Source organism: Argiope bruennichi, chromosome 10, assembly GCF_947563725.1.
Source record: "Argiope bruennichi chromosome 10, qqArgBrue1.1, whole genome shotgun sequence".
In the NCBI taxonomy this organism is placed as follows: Eukaryota; Metazoa; Arthropoda; class Arachnida; order Araneae; family Araneidae; genus Argiope; species Argiope bruennichi.
Window position 1 is genome coordinate 108,022,552 of NC_079160.1, and position 21,651 is coordinate 108,044,202.

Sequence of the window (21,651 nt, forward strand, 5' to 3'; positions counted from 1 at the left end):
GATTTTTGAAAATTGAGCCAAGCAGGGGGTTAAACTCCGGCAAGTCTAACGTCAGTTTTTGGATACTGTATTTGACTATTATTTATACAACGCATTCGATGATATTTGGTAATAACGCAGAGCTTGACTTCAGTTGGCGTCAATATTTTAGCTTGCCGATGATGTGACTTCATTGCGAACGGAAAAATACCAATTGTCCTTTCAATTCTAACTTAATTCATTTCCTTTATATAATTCAAAACACAAAGACTGACCATCATTGAGTTAAGACCAGGACAAAGAACATGAATCAGATTAAGAAAGTTGTGGATTTTATCAGTACTTTTCAAAAATGGCAGACAGATGCACACATTAGCAACAAACTGTTCACTGTGCTCGTGCTGACAGCTAGAAGTTTCCTTTCAAGAGAAGTAAAAATATTGGTCTATTTCCCCAGTCTATCAGGGAGGCAGCTACATCTATATACAGCAGCTAAATCAAGCTACTATCTGTACGCTCCAACGTCGCTTTGACCAGCAAAAACTGCTGCACTTGCTATTTATCACGAATGCTTGACTCAAGCATTAAATTAAATGCTTGTCAAGTGGGATTAGAACTACAGAATCTATGAGTCAAGATAAATAAATATATGACCTGAAATTCCTATAATGGCATGGAAGGGAAAACTTGAACTAAAGCTTCTTTACCTATCGTCGTTCTTCTTAAAGAAAACATGTGTAACAATTTTGAGGCTACGAATTCTTCCTTTGCCGCGTTTCTGCTTTTTACAGATTCTTCACTATTTATTTTTTAAAAAATTCAAAATCACTCCGATATTATAATTTTATAAAGTTACGAATCTGTAATACAGTTTTCCTGTTATGTTAGTTTTATTATAAGAAAAAGAAATCTACATGGATTGTAATGGTTGTTGAGTGGATGCAGAGATATTAACGATGAACTGAATGATTGTCAAAAAGAATAAGGTTTTGGAAAATACAAGAATTTTGACTTTATCTTTATTTGAGAACAGAGATTTGAAGACATTTTTAAAAGAAAATTATATTATTTGTCGGAAAACATATATAAATAAGAATAGTTGTAACGATTAAGTGAATTCTCTCTTTAGCCAAGCTTAATTATGCCGTTACTGTTATTTAAGTACTTGTAAGTTGTTAACTTCTAGTAATACTGATGTCTACTCGTAAGTTGTTAACGTCTACTAGTGCTGCTGTCTATTTGTCATTTGTTAACATCTACTAATACTGTTATTTCCATATACTTTGGCTGCATATTTCGTTGGAATTTTTTCATGGAATAATATGTATTTGCCATTATTCATCTCGATGTTTTAAATTCATTGTACACCCTTCGGACGTTTTTCTGTAACATTATGCTTTCTTTTTGTACAATTTCGTTTATGAGAATACAAAAAAATTCCTTTTAATGAAGGGCAGGAGAATAGAAATTAGTTTTTTAAATTATACAAGTTTACTTATTTAAACTCAATGTTCTGTTATTAACTATTTGTCAATTTATAATTATTTTTACTTCCTCAGAGTACGCTATCTTCGGACACAAAGAAAATGAGAAATTCACAGATTTTGAGGCGGTTAAGGAGGAGATAGCCGCCCAAATGCCCGAGGGGAGAAACTTCTCCTCTGTTCCCATACAGCTAAAAATATATTCTCCTAAAGGTAAGGCCTTTGATTTGCACTTCTTTTGCTTGAAACCTGCAATATTTCAACGTGGTAAAGTTGGATGCTATTCTTAAATTGGTTAATCATATTAGTATCGTGATATATGCAAAAATTTTGTTCAAAACTCTGTACAGACCAGATTGATGAAGCTAGTGCTACCAAATTAAGTACGTAGTTATTTCTTAGGTAGTAGGTGTTCTTTAAAAAAGATTTTAAAAAAATTTAATTGGAAATTAATCGGAATTCCACAGTTATTTATCAATAATCTTAGAGAATATTATTTCAAAAGCTTCATTTTTACATAATTTTTTTATTTGCTAACTTTTAAGGTTAGTTATAAGACGGCCAGTAGGCAGTGCATGCATAGAAAGGCTGAAATATGATGTTCGGCCCATGGCAAGTACTTGTCCCGACGGGACAACAACATGTCGCTTTATTATACTTTTTACTTACTGCGCATGCGTTTGTAGAATTTGACAGTTTTTTTTTTCTCGGCATGATAAAATTGATCACTTATCATAGATTAATTCCGACATTTTTTGTATTTTGTTCTTTCTGATGCGAGGTTGCAATTTTTTTTCATTTGATTTGCCTTTTTTTTATAATTTTCCAAATTAGGTATGTTAACATTTTTCATTTTACTATGTTACTTTGCGTTAAAATCCATCATTTTAATAAAATAGGGGATAAAGCAGAGGAAAAAAGAAAAATTCAGGACACGAAAATGACAATTTTTAGTCAAGCAAAGAATATTTGAATCTATTTTTCGAAATTGCAGCAAACATAAATCAATCCCTTTCTGCACATGCGTTGTCTTATTTGCTGTCTTATAACTGGCTGAATATTAACCCACCTTTAAAGTGTATAAATTTTATTTCTGTACATTTTTCTCTAACTTTTTAAACAAACTTTAAAAAATACTTTTAAGTTTAAAAACATTTTACAACCATAAAGATTGAATAAAAATTATCAGGATTACCACCTTTGGTGAGAAATCATTAACAGAAATTCAACTTTGGCGAGCTTTAACTTTGTGAATGGTTAGTGAGTGATTCTTATTACACTCTACACTGGTGTAATGGGAAGGATTCAAAAATAGTTCTTCATTAACAGATAATGGAACTACATTAAAGGTAACTTCTAATAGTTAATAGTTAAGGGAATAGGACATTTTTTTTTCTCATTCAAATATTCAGTGAAATAAGATAATGACTTTTCGGAACCTTTTCATCTATTTTTGTGTCTTTTTGTGCACTTTATGGCATAAATTTTCCCTCTTGAATTTCTAGTGCTGAAATTGACACTTGTGGATCTTCCTGGACTGGTCCGCGTTGTGGTTGACGGCCAGCCCGAGAGTTGTATCGCAGAAGTCCGCAGAATGATTGAACAATATATTAACCAGCCAGAATGCCTGATTCTGGCCGTCACACCAGCCAATCAAGACCTTGCGACATCAGATGCCTTGGAAATCGCCAGAAAGGCTGACCCAGATAGTAAGATTAAAGTATATATATATTTTTAAAAATTATTGCTGAAGACAAATATAGTTTGTGGTGTAGCGATAAGAGATGGAGGGAGGCAGATGACCCGGGCCTTGCTTAAGGATCGTCCTGGTGATTAAAGTTTAATGCTTTTTGATTAATTTTTATTTTTTCGTATGCATAGTATAATTTTCATTACATGTAACTTAAAATTTTAATTGTTAGCAGACGCATGCAGTAATACAAATGGACTAACTGATTATCATAGAAGAATATTGATCTATAAAAGATTTAAAAATATAATGTAATTTTTCTTTTAACGTTTGTATTCATAATTTATGGTTGTGGTAATTTACAGGATTGCGGACCATCGGCGTTTTGACCAAATTGGACATTATGGACGAAGGTACAGATGCGCTAGACATCCTGGAGAACCGACAAGTTACACTTAAAAGAGGTAAAATGAATCACTATTTATTATATTAGAGGCCTCTGCTCTCTTAATTACTTAAACGTTCGTCCCGAGCAATGGATGTATTAACTAGATTATAATAAGAAATGAAATTAAACAGATTTCGGTATTATTTTTAATTTATATTTTTAATATGCAAATAATTTTAAAATGCCATTTATTTTGCATCGGAATTACCAAAGCTTATAGAAAAAAATCAGAAAAGAAATCTACGATTGTGATATTGCTGTTGTTTGGAATTCGATGATATTTGGTAAAACCAATAAACAAACAAATACTTCGTAGCTAAGCAAAAAGGAAACAACAGCAACAATTATAGGATTATTTTCTGTCTTGAAAATGCACAAAATGAAAACCTATTGATATGTGAAGAGCTATAACAGCTTTACAGGCATAAACACGATGCTCATGCTCAAAATATTGACGTTTATTAAGTCAACTGCAATCAGCCTTATTGCTCTATCTTCGAAGATTATTTCCCACCAACCTAAATTTGTGTTGTTGTTTCTGAGGGCATTTGCCATGCACAAGTCCGCTGTTTCGAAGTCAGCGATTTAAGCTGATAGGGAGCGTCTCTTGTTTTAATAGCGCCGACTAGGGCCAAGAGTACAATTTTACTACTCAAGCATCATTCATTCGCTTGCACAACTCCTTTTTACAGGCACATCCGCACATCTCATAGATAGAACGAATGAAGAACAACCAGACCCGAACCGAGACTCGAACCCAGGACGTCCAGATCCTGAGGAAGGCGCGCAACCCTTATGCTAGGACGCCGGCACCTAAATTTGTAAGATCAAGTATTATCATTTTGCAGAATGAAGCAATCGTCCAAACTATTTGCTGTTAAGAACAATTGGATCAAGATTGTCATCTCTATATAATAAAAAATTAACAGTATCCATTGGGATGATATAAGGGTCAGTATGACCATCCAAGCAGCCATTTGAGATTGTTTGCGATTGTTTTTTTGTTTTTTTTTCTGTTTTCAAAGAGTTTGGTTTCTATTTTCTTTTATTGTTAGCGCAAAATAGAAAAGATTTTATGGATATATACCGAAAAAAATGTTTCCAACTGGAATACTCTTTTAATGATGAGTGATATGTAAAAATTGAAATTGATAGGAAGAGGTTGAAAGAAAATGCAAGCTTGTTGAAAAATCGCAAGGCAATTGCTCACTGTTGAGAGATAACAGATCTAGTACTTCTAACAAAGGGGGGAACAGACCCTCGGCTTGGAAGAGCCCGTGTCTTGCAGCTGCACACCGAAAAATCTGTTTGTTAAAGAAAGCTCCACTTGAAAGGTGCTTGGATGTTAAAGAGTTAACCTGCCTTAGGTCTGTATACAAGATGCGCCTTGAGTGGAAAGGGTTTCACACATAGAATCCTCCAGTCTTGAACCTCACGCATGCGCAAATGCATGGAAGGTTTTAGCATCCGAGAATGAACAGTAAAGAATAAGAGAAATGAAAAGAATAACGGTAGAATAAATTCTTAGCATTGTCCAGCAACGGAGTACCGAATCACTTGAACCCTCACCCCTCTAAACATTTTAAATTATAGATTCCAGTGTTAATGCCCACATTTAGCACTCTATAAAAATTAAATCAGACTTAATATAAAATGTGAATACGAGACAATAAATTTAGGATAACATTTAAAAATATCTCTTTTTCCGACTGCATGCCTGATTTATGACATTTATCCGACTTTTTCCGACATTTATGAGAACATCTGATTAAATATTAATATTTCTTTCTATTAAAAATGAATTTCTCTTATTTTTGTACTAAATCTCTGATAATCTCTCTGAAAGGTTGGGTTGGCGTTATGAATAGAAGCCAAAGAGACATCGATGAAGGAAAAGATATTCAGTACATTTTGGACAAAGAGAGGAATTTCTTTGCCACGAAAGAGTGCTACAAGTAATTACTAAATTTTATTCTCTTTCTAAGAAATACTGTGCTTTTTTCATTATATTGCATTATGAACACAAGGACCGCTTCGACAAATTTGGATGGCATTTTGATAATTATTGATAGACATATTAGATTAAAAAATTTTGTTATAGAAACAAGAATATTTCAATATAAACTTATTTTCGAAATTTATTTGATAATGTCCCAATGTATAGAATAATGTAATATATTTTTATTTTCTTGTATACGATGCAAACAAAAGAATGGTAATTGTTTAAAAATTAGAATTTTACTTTATTGTTTACGATGCAAAGAATGGTAATCGTTTAAAAATTAGAATTTGAGATTTTGAGGAATTTCCATGTTTAAGATTTCTCTGAATCCGGAAAACACTTTTTTGAAATTATAGTTATCTTCTGTGAATTGAATACTCAAAAATACTTAGAGCTAAATGCATGCAATTTAGTATGAGGTCCTTACACCAAATGTGTAGATTTCTATCAAATTTTAACACACTGCATGCCATGTTGCGCACATATGCGCCAAACTGTTAGACGCGTTACCACAGAACTGTTATAACAGGGATGATATTGTACATGTAGAGAAACACCTTTCTAGCTTGTAGGTTTGTAGATGTAAAATAATAAAATATATGAGCACCATTCTCTCATATGTGAGTGATATCAAAATAAGTCGTGAGAGAGTCGCCTACCGACTTCTGGTAAGTTTAATCTTGCATTGGAGAGATCCGTCGTATCCTCTACCAAAACACCCATGCATGGTTAGATGGAGCTTTTCAAAGCTTGTCGATTTCTATTATTTTTTCAATTGAGAAATTTTTGAGTAAGCGATTGCTTTTTTTTCGTGCATGATTTCAGCAGAAGCAGTTCTGGCCATGGCATCAGCAAACTCATTGCCACCCAGGCCGAAGCTTCCAATTTTTAAAATATATTATGAGAGAATATCAAATTGTTGGACGCTAAAACATCAGCTGATTGCTTAAGGTGGCTTGTTGTAAATCATATTTTTTATAAAATTCGAGATTGGATAAGCTTACTGCTCTAAAACAGATTCTTGATTTTCTTATCTATGTATGTACGCATTGTATTGCCGAAGGTTTCTTTTGCATTGTGAAAGCATAGAAAATATTCAAGAAGAATGTACTTCCACTGACTATTGTTATAATAAAATTCAAACCAATTTTATTTTTCATTAAATATTACTAAATAAGAAATATTATTTTTATTGATTTGGTTGGAAACTGATGATAAATCTACGACAAGATACTTGTTTTAATTAATTTCGACATCAAGTCACCACTAAAAAAAATAATGGAATGTTGCCATTGCGGATCATCTACGGCATTGGCCTTAACCAGTTGAATGTTTTTGACGAATATATTCATCATGGAAAAAGTACAATATTTTGCGTCGTGATGAGTTTATTCGTCAGAAGTTATAAGTAGTGGCAACTCGCATTTCGAATTACAATCTTAGTAAAAACTCAAAAATATTTGTAAATTTCAAGTTGATTAATATATTTTGAAGCGAAGTCGAAATCAAAAGAACAAATAAAAGATTATTATGCGTTGTACCCTGCTTTGCTCATTACGATTCTCTAACAGCAAATTAAAATAATGAATTATTTTTCATGTTTTTTTTCCGTTTATATGCAAAAAATGTATGTTAGTTTAAGTGAATAAGTAAATGTGATTATTTAAATAAAGAAATAAAAGTCATTTAATTACAACATAATTTCATAATACACATTCTCTATATTTGAGAAGTATACTCCTCATGGCTAAATTTTTGCTACACAATGTAGTACGCATTTCCCAAAGAGGTCGAAAAACTTAACTGGTTAATGACCAGTAGCGAACGAATGGTTAACGGAAAGTTTTTATACGATATATCAAGCATTGAAATCTGGTATGTATTTCAAATGGGAGGTTATACAGTATAGTTATAACAATAAAAGTAATTTCAGTTTCACTTTTTATTTTAACCTTATACAACTCCAGGAAATAGGATTTTAGCGGCTATAAACAAGAACCTCCCAAGAAGGTTAATCTTTTTGTCTTGTTCACTTGCAGACACTTAGCTGATCGGATGGGAACGCCATATCTCCGGAGATCTCTGCAGAGGATCCTGAAGTCTCACATCAAGGCTGCCCTACCAGACGTCCGGACCAAACTGGCCGAGAAGCTGGCTGGATACAACAAGAAACTGAAGGAATTTGAAAGCAACATAGGAGAAAACCCCAGCGGGAAACAGTTTTATATGATCAAGTAAGCTTGTTATAAAATCCGGAATCCTCAATAAACATAAATAAGTAATAAGTTGAGAAATTAAACTGATTAAATAAATTTATTTGCTGTTGGAATTCCGATTACAGAATTCAGTTAGATTATTTGTAAAATAGAGATAATCAGTATACACCGATTAGTAATAGTTTAAGAAATCATCACACAATTAAGTATGCTTTTGAAATTCCATTTTACATAATTTCCAACAAGCAACATGTTGAAAAATTTGAAATTGCATAATTTAATGGTATTGCTTGTAAGGATAATATAGTAGTCACTGATAAATAATATGGGGGAAAAAACGAATTTTACATTATGAAATAAATTTGTTTGCTTTTAAAATTCCGATTCTTCATAATAACTGAAAAGTAATATGTTGAAAGATTTAGAAATACATGATTCAGAAAGATTATTTGTAAAATGGAGATAATCAGTAATATCTAGAGAAATCATCACACGATTAAATAAATTTGTTAGTTTTTGGAATTCTGATTTTCCATTTTCAACAAGCAACATACTGAAGTATATATTGAAGTTGCCGGCGACCTAGCCTAGGGGTAGCACGTCTTCCCCTTGATCTGGGCATCCCGGATTCAAGTTCTGGTTTGGGCATGGTTCTCTTCCCTGTGTTCTATCTGTGAGGTGTGTGAAAGAGTCCCCATGTAAAAAGGGGTTGTGCAAGCGAATGTGTGTCTTATCTTCGTATGAGCTAGAAGTCAGACTTCTACCCTCGGGTGCTCAGGTGCTTTGCCCTCAGAAGCTACTGCACACTCGTCTTCAATTGCTGACAGTTTATCAGCGGGCTTGTAAAGTGCCATAAGTAACAACAACAACAGTATATAGAATTACAAAATTCAATAAGTTTTTTTTATCAACCTAGTAGTCCTCGATAAGAAATTTCCGGAGAAATCGAATATTACATAGTTAATCAAGCTTGCCTGTTTTAATTTCGATTCTCCATAATAACCAACAGATAATGTGCCGAAGAATATGAAAGTGCATGATTCAATAAGTCTCTTTGTTAAGTAGAGATAGTCAATAATCACAATTTTGGAAAAAATATCAAATATTACATAATAAAATTAATTTGCATTTTGAATGACCTCTAATGGCTGATATATTGAGGTCATTCAAAATCCAATCCAGATAGTCAATAATGCAAATCCAGTAATCAATAATTTGGATTTTGAATGACCTCTAATGGTTGAGGAATCCAATCCAGATAGTCAATAATCCAAATCCAGTAATCAATAATTTGGATTTTGAATGACCTCTAATAGCTGATATATTGTATACGTATTGCGAAAATTAAACACTTAAAGTAGCGAATAACCTTCAACTACCCTAAATGCAGACAGTCTGAGCTATAATCTTTTATTTATTTTTACTGCAAACTCAAGATAATTCAAAACTTTTAACAATTCACTTCTAAATCTAATGAATTCCACGACTTTTCTATAACGAAATTTAAAATAGTCTTTGGATAAATTGCTTGCAAATCACAAGAATGTCTAATAGTAATTATACAATATTAGTGCTGAAAAAATAATGGATTCGTGGTCGTAATATAATGAAATTATCCTTGTTCTTTTTATAGAGTTATAAATATATTCATCGAAGACATCACTCTGAAACTGCTGGGCAACTCGGAGTTCGTGGGCATGAAATCGATATCGGCTGGTGCATTCATTAATTTCAAACTCAACACCGAAGTACAAAACAACCTCAAACTGGTTCGTATTTCATTTATTTAAAACCTGATCCAGTGCTTCTTGTATTTAATCAGTATTAATGACACGAAGTTTATTTTTAAGGAAATTAATCAACTATATCAACTGTTTATACATTAAATAATTATGTATTAACTATATCCACTGTTTCTACGTTAAGTATTTTCACGCTTATATACAGAATGTATTAATTATTTTTACATTGTGTGTTAATTGTTATGCATTAATATACCAGTTATTACATAAATTTTATTTTATATGTTAAGTAAGTTCATTGTTTATGCTTTAATACGTTCATTGCTTACGAATTAAGCGTATTCATTATTATAATATTAAATATGTCCATTGTTTATTATTATGTAACCTATAATTGAATTTAATAAGAAGCAATGTTTTAAATTTTCCTATTTTTTTTCCTGAAGAAACTTGAGCCAAACGACGAGGAGATGACTATTCTGATAACGAACTTACATGGTATTAGGTAAGTAGTATTTGCCAGAGATATTTTTTATGAATTTTGAAATACTGAAATGTAAACAAAAAGAAACGTTTAAGTTTTATTAAAACAGTGCATCATTATTTTTACTCTTATCTCGATACTGATGCTTTATTATGAGACAGAACAAACAATACCATTTTCCATCATCAAAAGGTCAGATACGATTATCAATCGGACTGCTTCTTTTCATCAATTATTGCTCAGTAGTGCCAATTTATCATTTTGTCTCCAAATTTGGCCACTGGTCCTGCGCCTCTGATAAACACATCAGCATTCAGAACTCTGGTGTATATTGTTACGTAAATTGCTTGGTAGATATACTATAGGATAGGGGACAAATGCAAAATTTGAAACATCGGAACGCCACGATACTATAGGCTTAGGTTGAGTCCTAAAGGTCATTACCAGCCACGGTATAACCCCTCTTAACCCCCGGTAACCAATCCCTCACTGTTTCTGCATCCACCAGAGAGAACCAACCGTCATACCAGAAGCTTTTCATCCCCAATCGTAGATTCATTCTGTAAGGGATAGATGACGGATAATGACGCTTTATACCGCGAGAAAACACTAGGCACAAGTAGCAAAGACACAACCAAAGTGTACATAAAGAACAACGTTTGTAAAAATCGAAAATCCACAGAGCCATAAAAGATCGTCAAATAGGTAATAGCAAGGTACGAACAACAATGCCCGGCATCACCAGCTCCGTAATGAATTAGTATTCAAGATAAAATTGAATTACTTCAGAACTTCACATTAATTTTTCTGATCGGACATGGAATTTTCCAGAAGAAACTTCATATCTTTTATCCTGTTAGAGATAGAGCCAAAATTCCTGCATTTTGTAGAATCTTTATTTTGTTGCCAAAATCGAAGGTTATTGGCATAGATTCCTTTAAGAATCATTGTAAATTTCTCTCCCTTACAATAGGAATAACTACACAGGAGAAAAGATATTAAAGATTCATAACATTATTAATTCCAGGTATGGCCATTGGTACGTGTGACTTAATAGCAGTTAAGACATCTGTTTACAGATTTTTTTGAATGGAAAATCTCTAATTATCTTTTTTTTATTAAGTTGACAAATTATGCTGCTTTGCATCCAATATGTTCAGCATTAGTCTACAGAGCTAATTCATCGACTGACTTTAATGCTATAGATAAAATTTAGGAGACTTCGCAATTTATTGTTAAGAGGAAAGTTCGCGTCCTTAATCATTTTTTTTCAACCAATCCTGTGTTAAGAACTTTTCCTCATAAAATCATAGCTATGGTTAGGAAATATTGTAAGATCTAGCATCATTTTCTTTTCAAGATCTAGCATCAACATCTTTTAACAGAAATACAATTTTCTGAAAACGGCTTTATTTTTATTTGCAGGGGCTCCATATCGTTCCCGGCTTTGGCTGTAGACGCAGTCAACAGGCAACTGGTTAACAAATATGAGGAACCTTTAAGGAAGTCGGTAGACTGCATTAAGCACATTCTCGAAGAAGCGATATCCGAATCTGCAGCTCTGGTATGGAGATTTCTTATCTTCTTACTAAATTTCGCCTTGTTTTCTTGTCAAATAATTGCTTTCGTAAATGGATTATCTGTAGAAAATACTATCACAAAGCGAAATAGAAATGCATTGCCACTGAACGGAATTTATAAAAAAGTATCAGTATATACATAATAACCACGCGCCGTTCCGTATTCTGGGCGGAGTGTTCAAATTATCCATGCCAATGTGAAGTCCCAAACTTTTGTTTTGGCATCTATCAATTCAGATAGTTTTTTTTTAAAGTTTGCGAATGAAGCTAAACTTGAATAAAAACTAATTATCGCATATTCACTTTTATCTACATTTTTTTAATGCTAGATTGTAGCAAAGGTCAATGATCTGATGTCTGGAATTTCTATTATGCTTATTCATTATATTCTCACTTCAATGCAAGGAAAGAAAGGTTAGCGAGATAGAGAATAATTGCGATGGCGGACAAGGCAAAGCCAAAAGAATAAAAATAAATTGTGAGATCAAAAACTTCACGTTTTATTTATATTTTTTAATGCCGGATTGTAGAAAAGGATAATGAGCTGAGGTCTGCTGGTTCATAATATTTCAAAGGGAGGTTATTGCTAATATTTTCCTTTCGCATTTTATTTACTTTGTATTTGGAATTACATTTTTTTTCTCTTAATCGATTACTGTGTGCTTCACTCTGGTTTTAGTGATTAGTTTTGATTTGAATATTCGCAAACATTTTGGATTCCATTGCAAATAAATAAAATTTTTAATGTTACTATATATTTACATTGAAGGTATGCCACAATTTTTTTTAATTTCTTAAGCATTCGGCCAATATGTATGAATTTTTCTGTAGCAATTTTTATATTTCAGAATATTAGTTAGCTTTACATTTAATACGTAGACTTACAGTTGACTTCCGAAGAATATGAATATTCATTCAGTGAATTAAAATTTAATAGAAGAATGATACCACAATCAATTGCACTTTGAAATCGATGCATTTTTGTATTTTATTGCAGATGAACCGCTATCCAACCACCAAAGCCGAGGTGTTGTTTCGCATCAACAATTGTCTGAAGAATGAGGCTGAGAAAACCAAGTCCAAACTGCAGGAGCACGTCGAGGCTGAAATGTTCTACGTCAACCTAGAACATCCCGATCTAGACCTCTCCGTGTAAGTTTAACGAGGAATTTTCATCATATACCTAATTTATCATTCTAATTTTCTAGAGCGATTGTTTTGCATGAAATTGTTTAAGCCCATGTGAGCAAATGAAAAAATCATAAAGAATTACTCAGTTCTGGACAAACTTCAAAATGGGAGACTGAATAATCTCTATATCTATCTCTAGAAATAATAAAGGGAAATTAGTGTGTTATGGACACACTTCAAAATGGGAGACTGAATAATCTCTATATCTATCTCTAGAAATAATAAAGGGAAATTAGTGTGTTATGGACACACTTCAAAATGGGAGACTGAATAATCTCTATATCTATCTCTAGAAATAATAAAGGGAAATTAGTGTGTTATGGACAAACTTCAAAATGGGAGACTGAATAATCTCTATATCTATCTCTAGAAATAATAAAGGGAAATTAGTGTGTTATGGACACACTTCAAAATGGGAGACTGAATAATCTCTATATCTATCTCTAGAAATAATAAAGGGAAATTAGTGTGTTATGGACAAACTTCAAAATGGGAGACTGAATAATCTCTATATCTATCTCTAGAAATAATAAAGGGAAATTAGTGTGTTATGGACACACTTCAAAATGGGAGACTGAATAATCTCTATATCTATCTCTAGAAATAATAAAGGGAAATTAGTGTGTTATGGACACACTTCAAAATGGGAGACTGAATAATCTCTGTATCTATCTCTAGAAATAATAAAGGGAAATTAGTGTGTGTGTTTGCGACCGGCAGGACTGATCGTTAGGCTTAGAGCTACCAAACTGACATATCAGATGGGTTGAATTAAGAGAATCGAATGTGAAACTGGAGCAATTTTTTGACATTTTAGTGGATTAAAAATAAGCGAATTTTTTTTTCTTCATAAGGGTGAAAATATGTTATAAAAATAAATTTTATACTTTCTTAAAATTAAAAAAATATCTTTTCAATAATAATTTCTGTAAAATATTTTTTCTGTTCCTAATTAATGTTTAAAATATTTTTTAAATATTAATTCTATTAATTAACTACTAATTCTATCATTTAAATATTAATTTTATTTTAAATATTAATTTCTATTTTTAATTAATGCCTTAAATATTTTGCTACAATTGATTCCACAATTTAAAGAAACTCGAATATTTGTCATTATTGTTACAAATATCTCATCCATCTTTGATGAAGAAGTTTTGAAAAAAAAATATATTTTTTTTCATGATAAGTTTGTTTTTCCCATTCTGGCATCGAGATAAAAATTTTAGAACTCTTTTGATTTTCAGATGTTTAGAAACCATCGTTTTTCTGAATGTTGATGATTGCGAAATATGAGCCATGAAAACATGATGTTTTTCTGCCGGATTGATACCGCGTGACATAAAATAAATATTGTTCTCACATTATAAATTGAAATTTGCGATAGCGGATTTCAATTTTTTGTATTTATCTCTAATTATATGATAATTCTTTTCATTTTACATGTTTTACTCGATTTTTGGTACAACATTATCAAAATACTAGATCTTTCAATAATCTATACATAGTATAAAATCTATAATCTATAAATATAAAATATACATAATGCTTCAAACATAAGACGCTTTAAGGAGTCTTATATACATAAGATATTGGTGTTATATTCTTATATACATTCAGGAGTCTTATATACATAAGACTCCTGAAAGCGTCTTATGTTTGAACCAGAAAAACTCGAGAAATACTTAACTGATATTAGTGTTATTTGTACCATTTTGCAGAAAATTTATTGGGAAAGGTTTTAGTATATTGAAGCCTCTTTAAAATAAAAAAGGAGTTTTATAGTTGCAATTTTAATTATTTCCTTACTACGATTCGCACATGCGTAAAATAGCAATATCTGTGCTTTGCACTTATCCATGCATGTGCGAAAACCTCAAATTGCGCATGCCCAAATAGCAAAAGTTGTGGTACGCATGTGCGATACATTTCTTTGTTTACGTCTGATCTTAAACAGCGATTCAAAACTCATTGTACCCGTAAAAAGGAAATCCAAACTCTGCTGGAGTACATTAAATGCCAAAACGCTTCGTTTGTTACTCCATAATGGAAATGTAGAGGAAAGAAACGTTCGGTTAACGAATATCAGAGAAAGAATGTCCATACTTAGGGAAGGAGAGTCTTCTGCTGAGCGAAGTAACGTCTCTCTTTAAATCGAACTGCAACTGAATTATAGAGACAGAATAAATCTCATGAGGAGTGAAGTGATAGCCAATACTCAATATTTAATGTGCCAACAGCCAATATAGATTACCAAGAAATATTATGAAGAAAGTTGAATTTTATTTTCATATCAGATCATACAGAATTGATAAACAAATGTGGAACAGTTCATTCAATGACTTATTTGTAAATATATTTTTAATTTTAAAACAGCTTTTCTATTTCATATTTTTAGTGAATTGTTTTTTTCTATGAATATATCATATTTTTACCTTTTTAACAATCTAAATATTTCTGAATGTGTGCCATAAAAACTGTTTTGTAGTTATTTTTGATGATTTCTAAATATATTTTTATGTTTGTTTGATATTGCGTAACATGCCCATGTCATATCGAATGGAGGCTAGACTTAAGGTTAAAGCTAATTTTTCCTCTTGGTTTATGCCACGGGTAACGCTGTGCGGGTACTGCTAGTTAACTATAATTCAATCTTTTTTTTAATTATTATTTTCCGACAGAGTCACACCACTCGTTCCTCCTGTTGGACCTTCCAAGGTTTGGCAAACAGTACCACCCACTGACGAATCTCCTCCTGACGAAACGTCTGAAAATGTCACACCCAAAGACATAAATAATGGTATCGGGGATGGCCTCCAAGGAAGATCAAACAATCTAAAGGTGTGTTATCATCGTTTCTAAATGTTTTTAGTTTAACTTTACTTCTTTCATGTTTCTAAAGCTGGAATTTGTAATTGGTTTTCTTGACGTGATAGAGGATTGAATATGCAAACAATTGTGTGTTCTCGAGTACTTATAATGTGTTATTTTCATTTTTTAGGATTTAATTCTGAGTTAGTTAACAATATTAAAGGTTTTGGTTTCAAAGTAGTTGAGCCATTTGATAGTAAATTTGTTAGAGACTGATTTCAAGATCCCATAATATTTATAAAAATGAATCCTATATTAAAAATTAAGAAGCTGGAAAAATTTTTTTATTAGGAGAATGATAGTTAAAAATACTTGAAATAGAGTGTTTTAATTTTTAGCATAATAACAAAGGTGTGTTTTGTAAACTGCTTTCATTACATTTGTTCTATAAATACATTATCTTATTCATATTTTCTTTTTGCATTAGAAAAGTTTAGTTTAGAATTCATCTCATCAGTTAGCGTGTTGCACCAAAGGTCTGAGAAGATAAATGTAACGGTGCATGTCTTCTAAGTTTAACCTCTTCTTATCTTACGTTGAGATGTAACGTCACATCCGTTTTTTTTGTAAAAACAAAATATGCAATAGTTTCTAAATTTCAAATGGAATGACACTCTCGACATCTATCTAGTGAATAAGAATTGATCCCATGGTATAGAACATGATTAAATATAACATAGTATTAAATATAACATGAAATATGATTAACATGAAATATAACATGATTAAATATAAAATGGCAATAAATATAACATGAAAGAATGAAAAAGATTTGAATTTCAGGGAAACAATGTAATTTAGCGAGTTCGCAAATTGTACAGACTAACTCTATGGCAAAGGATACCGACGTGCTGTGATTGGTTTAAGCCTTGGCATCTTTTTGGCAATGTTTTGCACTCATAATAGTGTAGTAATCGCTTATTTGGCTGAAACCTTGCAAAACTGTGCCAAACTGTTTCCGATCTTTGTTGATATTCTTGAATCCATTCCTAAAATATGTGTTACAGAAATGCAAGAAATAAGTATTCAAAAGAAATGTATAAACTATTTATATATTTATAAATCTTAATATTAAGTTAATAACAAAAATCAAGATTAATAATTAGATTGTTAATAACTATATGAATCTAAATATTTCAACAAATATAGCACATTTGCAGATAGACATCTTATGGTAATAATTTGAATACGAAATTAATAAATAAATAACTCCTTGTGTTATTTTATTTTGCATGAATATTCCATAAGAATTATAATGATTTCTATTCCATTTAATGTCATCTAAATATCTTAATAAATGTCGTATATTTGCATATAAATATTTTATGCAATTGATTTTAACGTGAAAATTTAATTAAAAAATTGGCCGATCATTTCCCGTAAAATAAAAGCTTAATTTTCAAGTCTTATTTTAATAATACTTTACAGAAAATACGAAATACGAAAAATAGCTCTATTCTCATCAATCTCAATTATTTTATAATTGTATTTCTCTGGAAGATTTCATTTCTCCATTTTGAAAAATGGCAGGCAAAAAAGCACGTAGAAACTAAACAATGCAACAGGGTTGCAGCAGCTACAGCATAGAAAGTCTGTGCGAAAGAAATCGACCAATCAGAGACGTCGGTATCCTTTGCCATAGAGTTAGTCTGTACAATTTGCGAACTCGCTGTAATTTAATGCTGGAAATTAGACTAAAAATATTTTTAAAGTATTGCCAAGATTTACAAAAAAATTTGTATGAACTGGCATTATTATAAAGAATTTTTTTTTTGAAATGGTGTAAAATTTATTTTTGTGAAATAATATTTTTGGAAGCTATAGCGGAAGAAAGGCAAAATTCAGCTTAATTTTAATTATTTAAAATTTTAAAAAATCGCACTAGGTGTTCATTTTTACTTTCTAATGCTATGGTAAATTTGGTTGCTGCTGGTTGAATCGTCTGGTCCTCAGAGTGCCAAAACACACATACGCACGCACACACATATTTTATGTATGTCCACTACTAATCGCCTTTCATCTTCAAGGGATAGAGCTGTAGTAAAGTTGTACCTGTAGTGTATAAAATAGATTAAGAGATTTTGATTCGAATTTGGAATTCTTTTAGAACAAATTATATTTTCTTTTTATTTATTTATAGTTTATTATTTTTAGTGTATTTTATCAGTGATTATTATATCATTTCAATGTGTACTTATTTTTCAAAATATTAAAAATCAGCCTCATCTTATTTAATATCCCTATAATCGAATGTCGATGACTTGCATAATTTTTTTCTTTTTCTTACAAATTAAAGGATATACTGATGGCAAACGACAGTACTCAGAAGAAGGTTCAGTACCTGATGCTGCTTATCACCAAGTACCTGGAAATAGTACAAAAACAAATATCGGATGTAGCAATCAAATACATCCTCTGTTTTCTAGTTAAAAAGGTAAGTAATTTTTTAAAATCCTTTAAGGTGGTTAATATATCATAATCATGCATTTAAAATTTGCATATTTTTATATATTGAATAAATAATCTATAATCTCGATATATAATGCATTCTTAATATATAATTTGTACGTCTTAAATGGGTATAATAGGGAAGTTTATGAATCACGGACTCTTGAGGAAGACGGCGACTTCTGCCGATTAAAATGACATCGCAGCTCTCGAAGTAGAAATAGGACTTTGCTTTTATTTATGGGGATGGGTTCCTTTCTAAAAGATATTTTGGAGAAATTGGCCTACATTTGTGTTCCGACTAGGTGGAAGTTCTCTGCAGCAGCTGAATTATCACAAGATCGCATGCTAAGTTTCACTTATTTAAGTCATTGCGTCTCTGAGTTTTTGATTTCGGATGCACGCAGAAGTACAAAGCGATGTACGGTCAACCAACTGCGGATATAGAACCAAATTTGAAGTAAATTTTCATCTATCTAGCTCTTTATGTTTTGTAATTATCCTTTGGTCAGCTGGACAAACAGGATTCCTTTGAATCGATCTTGTTCAAAATTTAACAGAAATCTATAAATTTGTTATTCATTCATACACCAAATTTTATCTGTCTAGTTCAAAACCTTTTTGAGTTCCCAAACAAATGGACAGGTATAGTTCTAAACATATTTTTTCGACCTCAGAGAGTTCTGAAATGTAGAAATTTTTCAAATCTCGAATTCGAATTTTGTGAAGATAAAAATATCTCTTCCCTTTATACTTAATATACAAGAAAGTAAAAGTTTTTGAAGGCATGATGAATCAAATTTGATTTATGATCCAAAATTGGAGATCTGTATCAGAGTTTCTATCGAGGCGTTAATAAAAACAAGATCCAAATATGTATTTTGTTATCTTCAGTATTTGATGACCTACAGACAAAACGTGCTATATTGATCAGTATACAGAAAACTTTACAGGTGGTAATCTAACGCAAATAGAACGTTTTGCTGTATTTTGTGTAGGCTTTTCAGATGTTTTATGAATTTTAATTCATGTTTTGTCGTTTATTTATTGTTGCAACCAAACTCTAGAAAACAGCCACCATTGTTTGCAGCGCTATCCTAGCGGACAATTTCAAGAAAGATGCTGAGGACAACTTAACCCTTAGTTCTGTTTTCGGCGGATACAAGCAAGCAGACTTTTTCCCTTTTCTTCGATCAAAATTTCTCTCTCTCTTTTTGTTTTGTTATTTTAATTCGTGATTTTTTTTATTATCTTGTGAAAACATGATGTTGTTTTGGTTTGAGGTTTTCGAAGCCACAAAATGCACGGGCAGAAAATTGATGATTTTTAAGTCATCAATTTTTTGCTTTTAGGGCTATTAAAAAATGACAAAGAAGACTGTCACATTTGGCAACTTATCACTTATCGCCAACAAAAAATTACAACTTGGCGAGAATGTCCGCCATGTATCCGATTCTCCTGTCTGGCCAATAAAGGGCAGGATCGTAAGAAGTTATTTCCCAAAGAAACAAAGAAGCACAGAGGAGAAAATGGAAATGAATGCGAAACAGCGAAGGGAGATATCGAATATATATATATATAATTCCTTTAATTTTTAATCTTTCTTGATAAAAAAAAGTTTGGATCTCGAACGATGAGAAAAAACAACAACCCATAGCTTTTTCTGAAAATTGACAATTGCGCAATACAATAGTCACGTGATCGATCATTCCAGATTAAATAGGATTTTCGCAAAGGGAGGGGGAGGGAAAGAACTATCGTTTTCTAAATATCGGCGCATGCGTTATATGATAGTCACGTGATTGTTTAAAACCGGTTTAAACTGTTTTTTTTAGGAAAGAAAAATTCTGGTTTCCAGAAAATTTTTTTGACCTGGATTGAGTTTGAGATGGTCAAAAACCATCGCTTTTATAAATGCTAGTGATTACGAAATATGCGTCATGTGAGAACACGGTGTTTTTCTGTCAGACTATGCGAATTAAAAAAAATAATGTTCTCACATGATAACTTCAAAATTTGTGATAGCAGATTTCAATTTTTAAGAAATTTTATTTTATGTTTCCTTTAATTATGTTCATTTGTGAGTATTCATCGTTTCTTTTCAATTTAGCTTTTCTCTCTTACTGAATTTTCAGCTAACCGCTGCACTATAGAATTTTCATTATAAAGAGAGTAGTATCGACAATACAGTTATAAAAACAAAATTCTTTCTTCTTATTTTATTCAGCCTGGAAGTCAATTACTTCCTAGTTAATTTTATTTAACTCGGAAGTAATTAATTTTCGTACTTCGGTACTTATCTCTAGACATTGGTGATCTTTTAAAACTTATTCCTTTCCTTCTTTAGATATAAGTGGCAAAATGGATTTGTCTTTTTACTAATATTAAATCTGCAATGATTAAAGAAATATTTGGTACAGCAAATTAATTACAAAGCTTTTGGTCAAAAATGTGTGTGGGGTGGGGGGCTCAAATTTCGCCCAAACTATATTTATTAAAAAATATTATTATATTTATAAAAAAAATTTAAGGATTTAACTGAACATTTAAAGGAGGAGCAAATTATTTTCCAACAACAATGCTATATTTTGAAATGAAGAATTTGTATCTTCGTTTGTAATCATATTTGTAGAAGAAAGAACTTAATTAAAGAAAAAAGATTGTGAGTTTTGAGTTCGAAAAATATATTTGTGGCATTATGTCTGTTTGACTGAAAACGATAACTCAAAAACGCTTTAAGCTAGATAAATGAAATCTGATATATGGATTTTAGACCAAGTTTAAAAATTTCTATTAAATTTTGAACGAAATCCATTCTGAGAAAAATTCCATATCTAACTGTTCAAGTACAAGTAAACTCGATAGCTATGAATTAATTCACATGCGTTCACATTCTAACACTTTTGAAAAAAGATTTATTATTTATTTCTTAGAAGTTTTATAATTCATTTATTTTTTTAAATGTGGCATTATTTTTTCTCTAGATAAACAGCGCTCTGTTCTTTATGGATATATTTTGATTTCTTGGATGCAATGTTATATTTTGTGATGGGTTCCTTATATCGAAAATTTCCCTCTAGGATGCGTGTCGGCGGAAGTTAGTTCTCATTAAGGACAATTAATTTTCTAGTTCATTTATTTAACATGGCGTTTGTAAGTTAACTAGAAGAGTGGGAAACAGAGCATGCCAATGACAATGAGACAATGATAAATAAACAAACTAGAAAGTTCATTGTCAGTCTGGGAACAAACTCCTGCCGGCATTCATTCTGAAAAGGAGAATTTTGGATAAAAGGAACCCTATCAAAAATACATATAAATACATCCAAGAAATCAAAATATATCTATAAACAGCATGAAACTCTTTATTTAAGAAGAAAATGATGTCATGCTAAAATAAATAAATAAATAAGCTATAAAACTTTTCCAGGATAATTTATAGAACTTCTTACTTCAAAAGTGATTAAACGAACTTGGACTAAAATTCCACTATTTGAAAAGAAATAATCAATTAAA

General features: G+C 31.4%; 1 protein-coding gene across 1 annotated transcript in view; it reads left to right on the forward strand.

Annotated features, from left to right (window-relative positions):
• Positions 1-21,651, forward strand: part of LOC129988102 (dynamin-1-like) — a 33,694-nt gene that overhangs the window by 9,355 nt on the left and 2,688 nt on the right. The window contains exons 4-14 of the mRNA XM_056096228.1: positions 1,539-1,676; positions 2,969-3,172; positions 3,519-3,617; positions 5,448-5,556; positions 7,643-7,837; positions 9,453-9,588; positions 10,008-10,066; positions 11,471-11,609; positions 12,623-12,777; positions 15,498-15,657; positions 17,984-18,121. Of these exons, the coding sequence (XP_055952203.1) occupies positions 1,539-1,676; positions 2,969-3,172; positions 3,519-3,617; positions 5,448-5,556; positions 7,643-7,837; positions 9,453-9,588; positions 10,008-10,066; positions 11,471-11,609; positions 12,623-12,777; positions 15,498-15,657; positions 17,984-18,121 (1,532 nt within the window). The remainder of the gene's footprint in view (positions 1-1,538; positions 1,677-2,968; positions 3,173-3,518; positions 3,618-5,447; positions 5,557-7,642; positions 7,838-9,452; positions 9,589-10,007; positions 10,067-11,470; positions 11,610-12,622; positions 12,778-15,497; positions 15,658-17,983; positions 18,122-21,651) is intronic.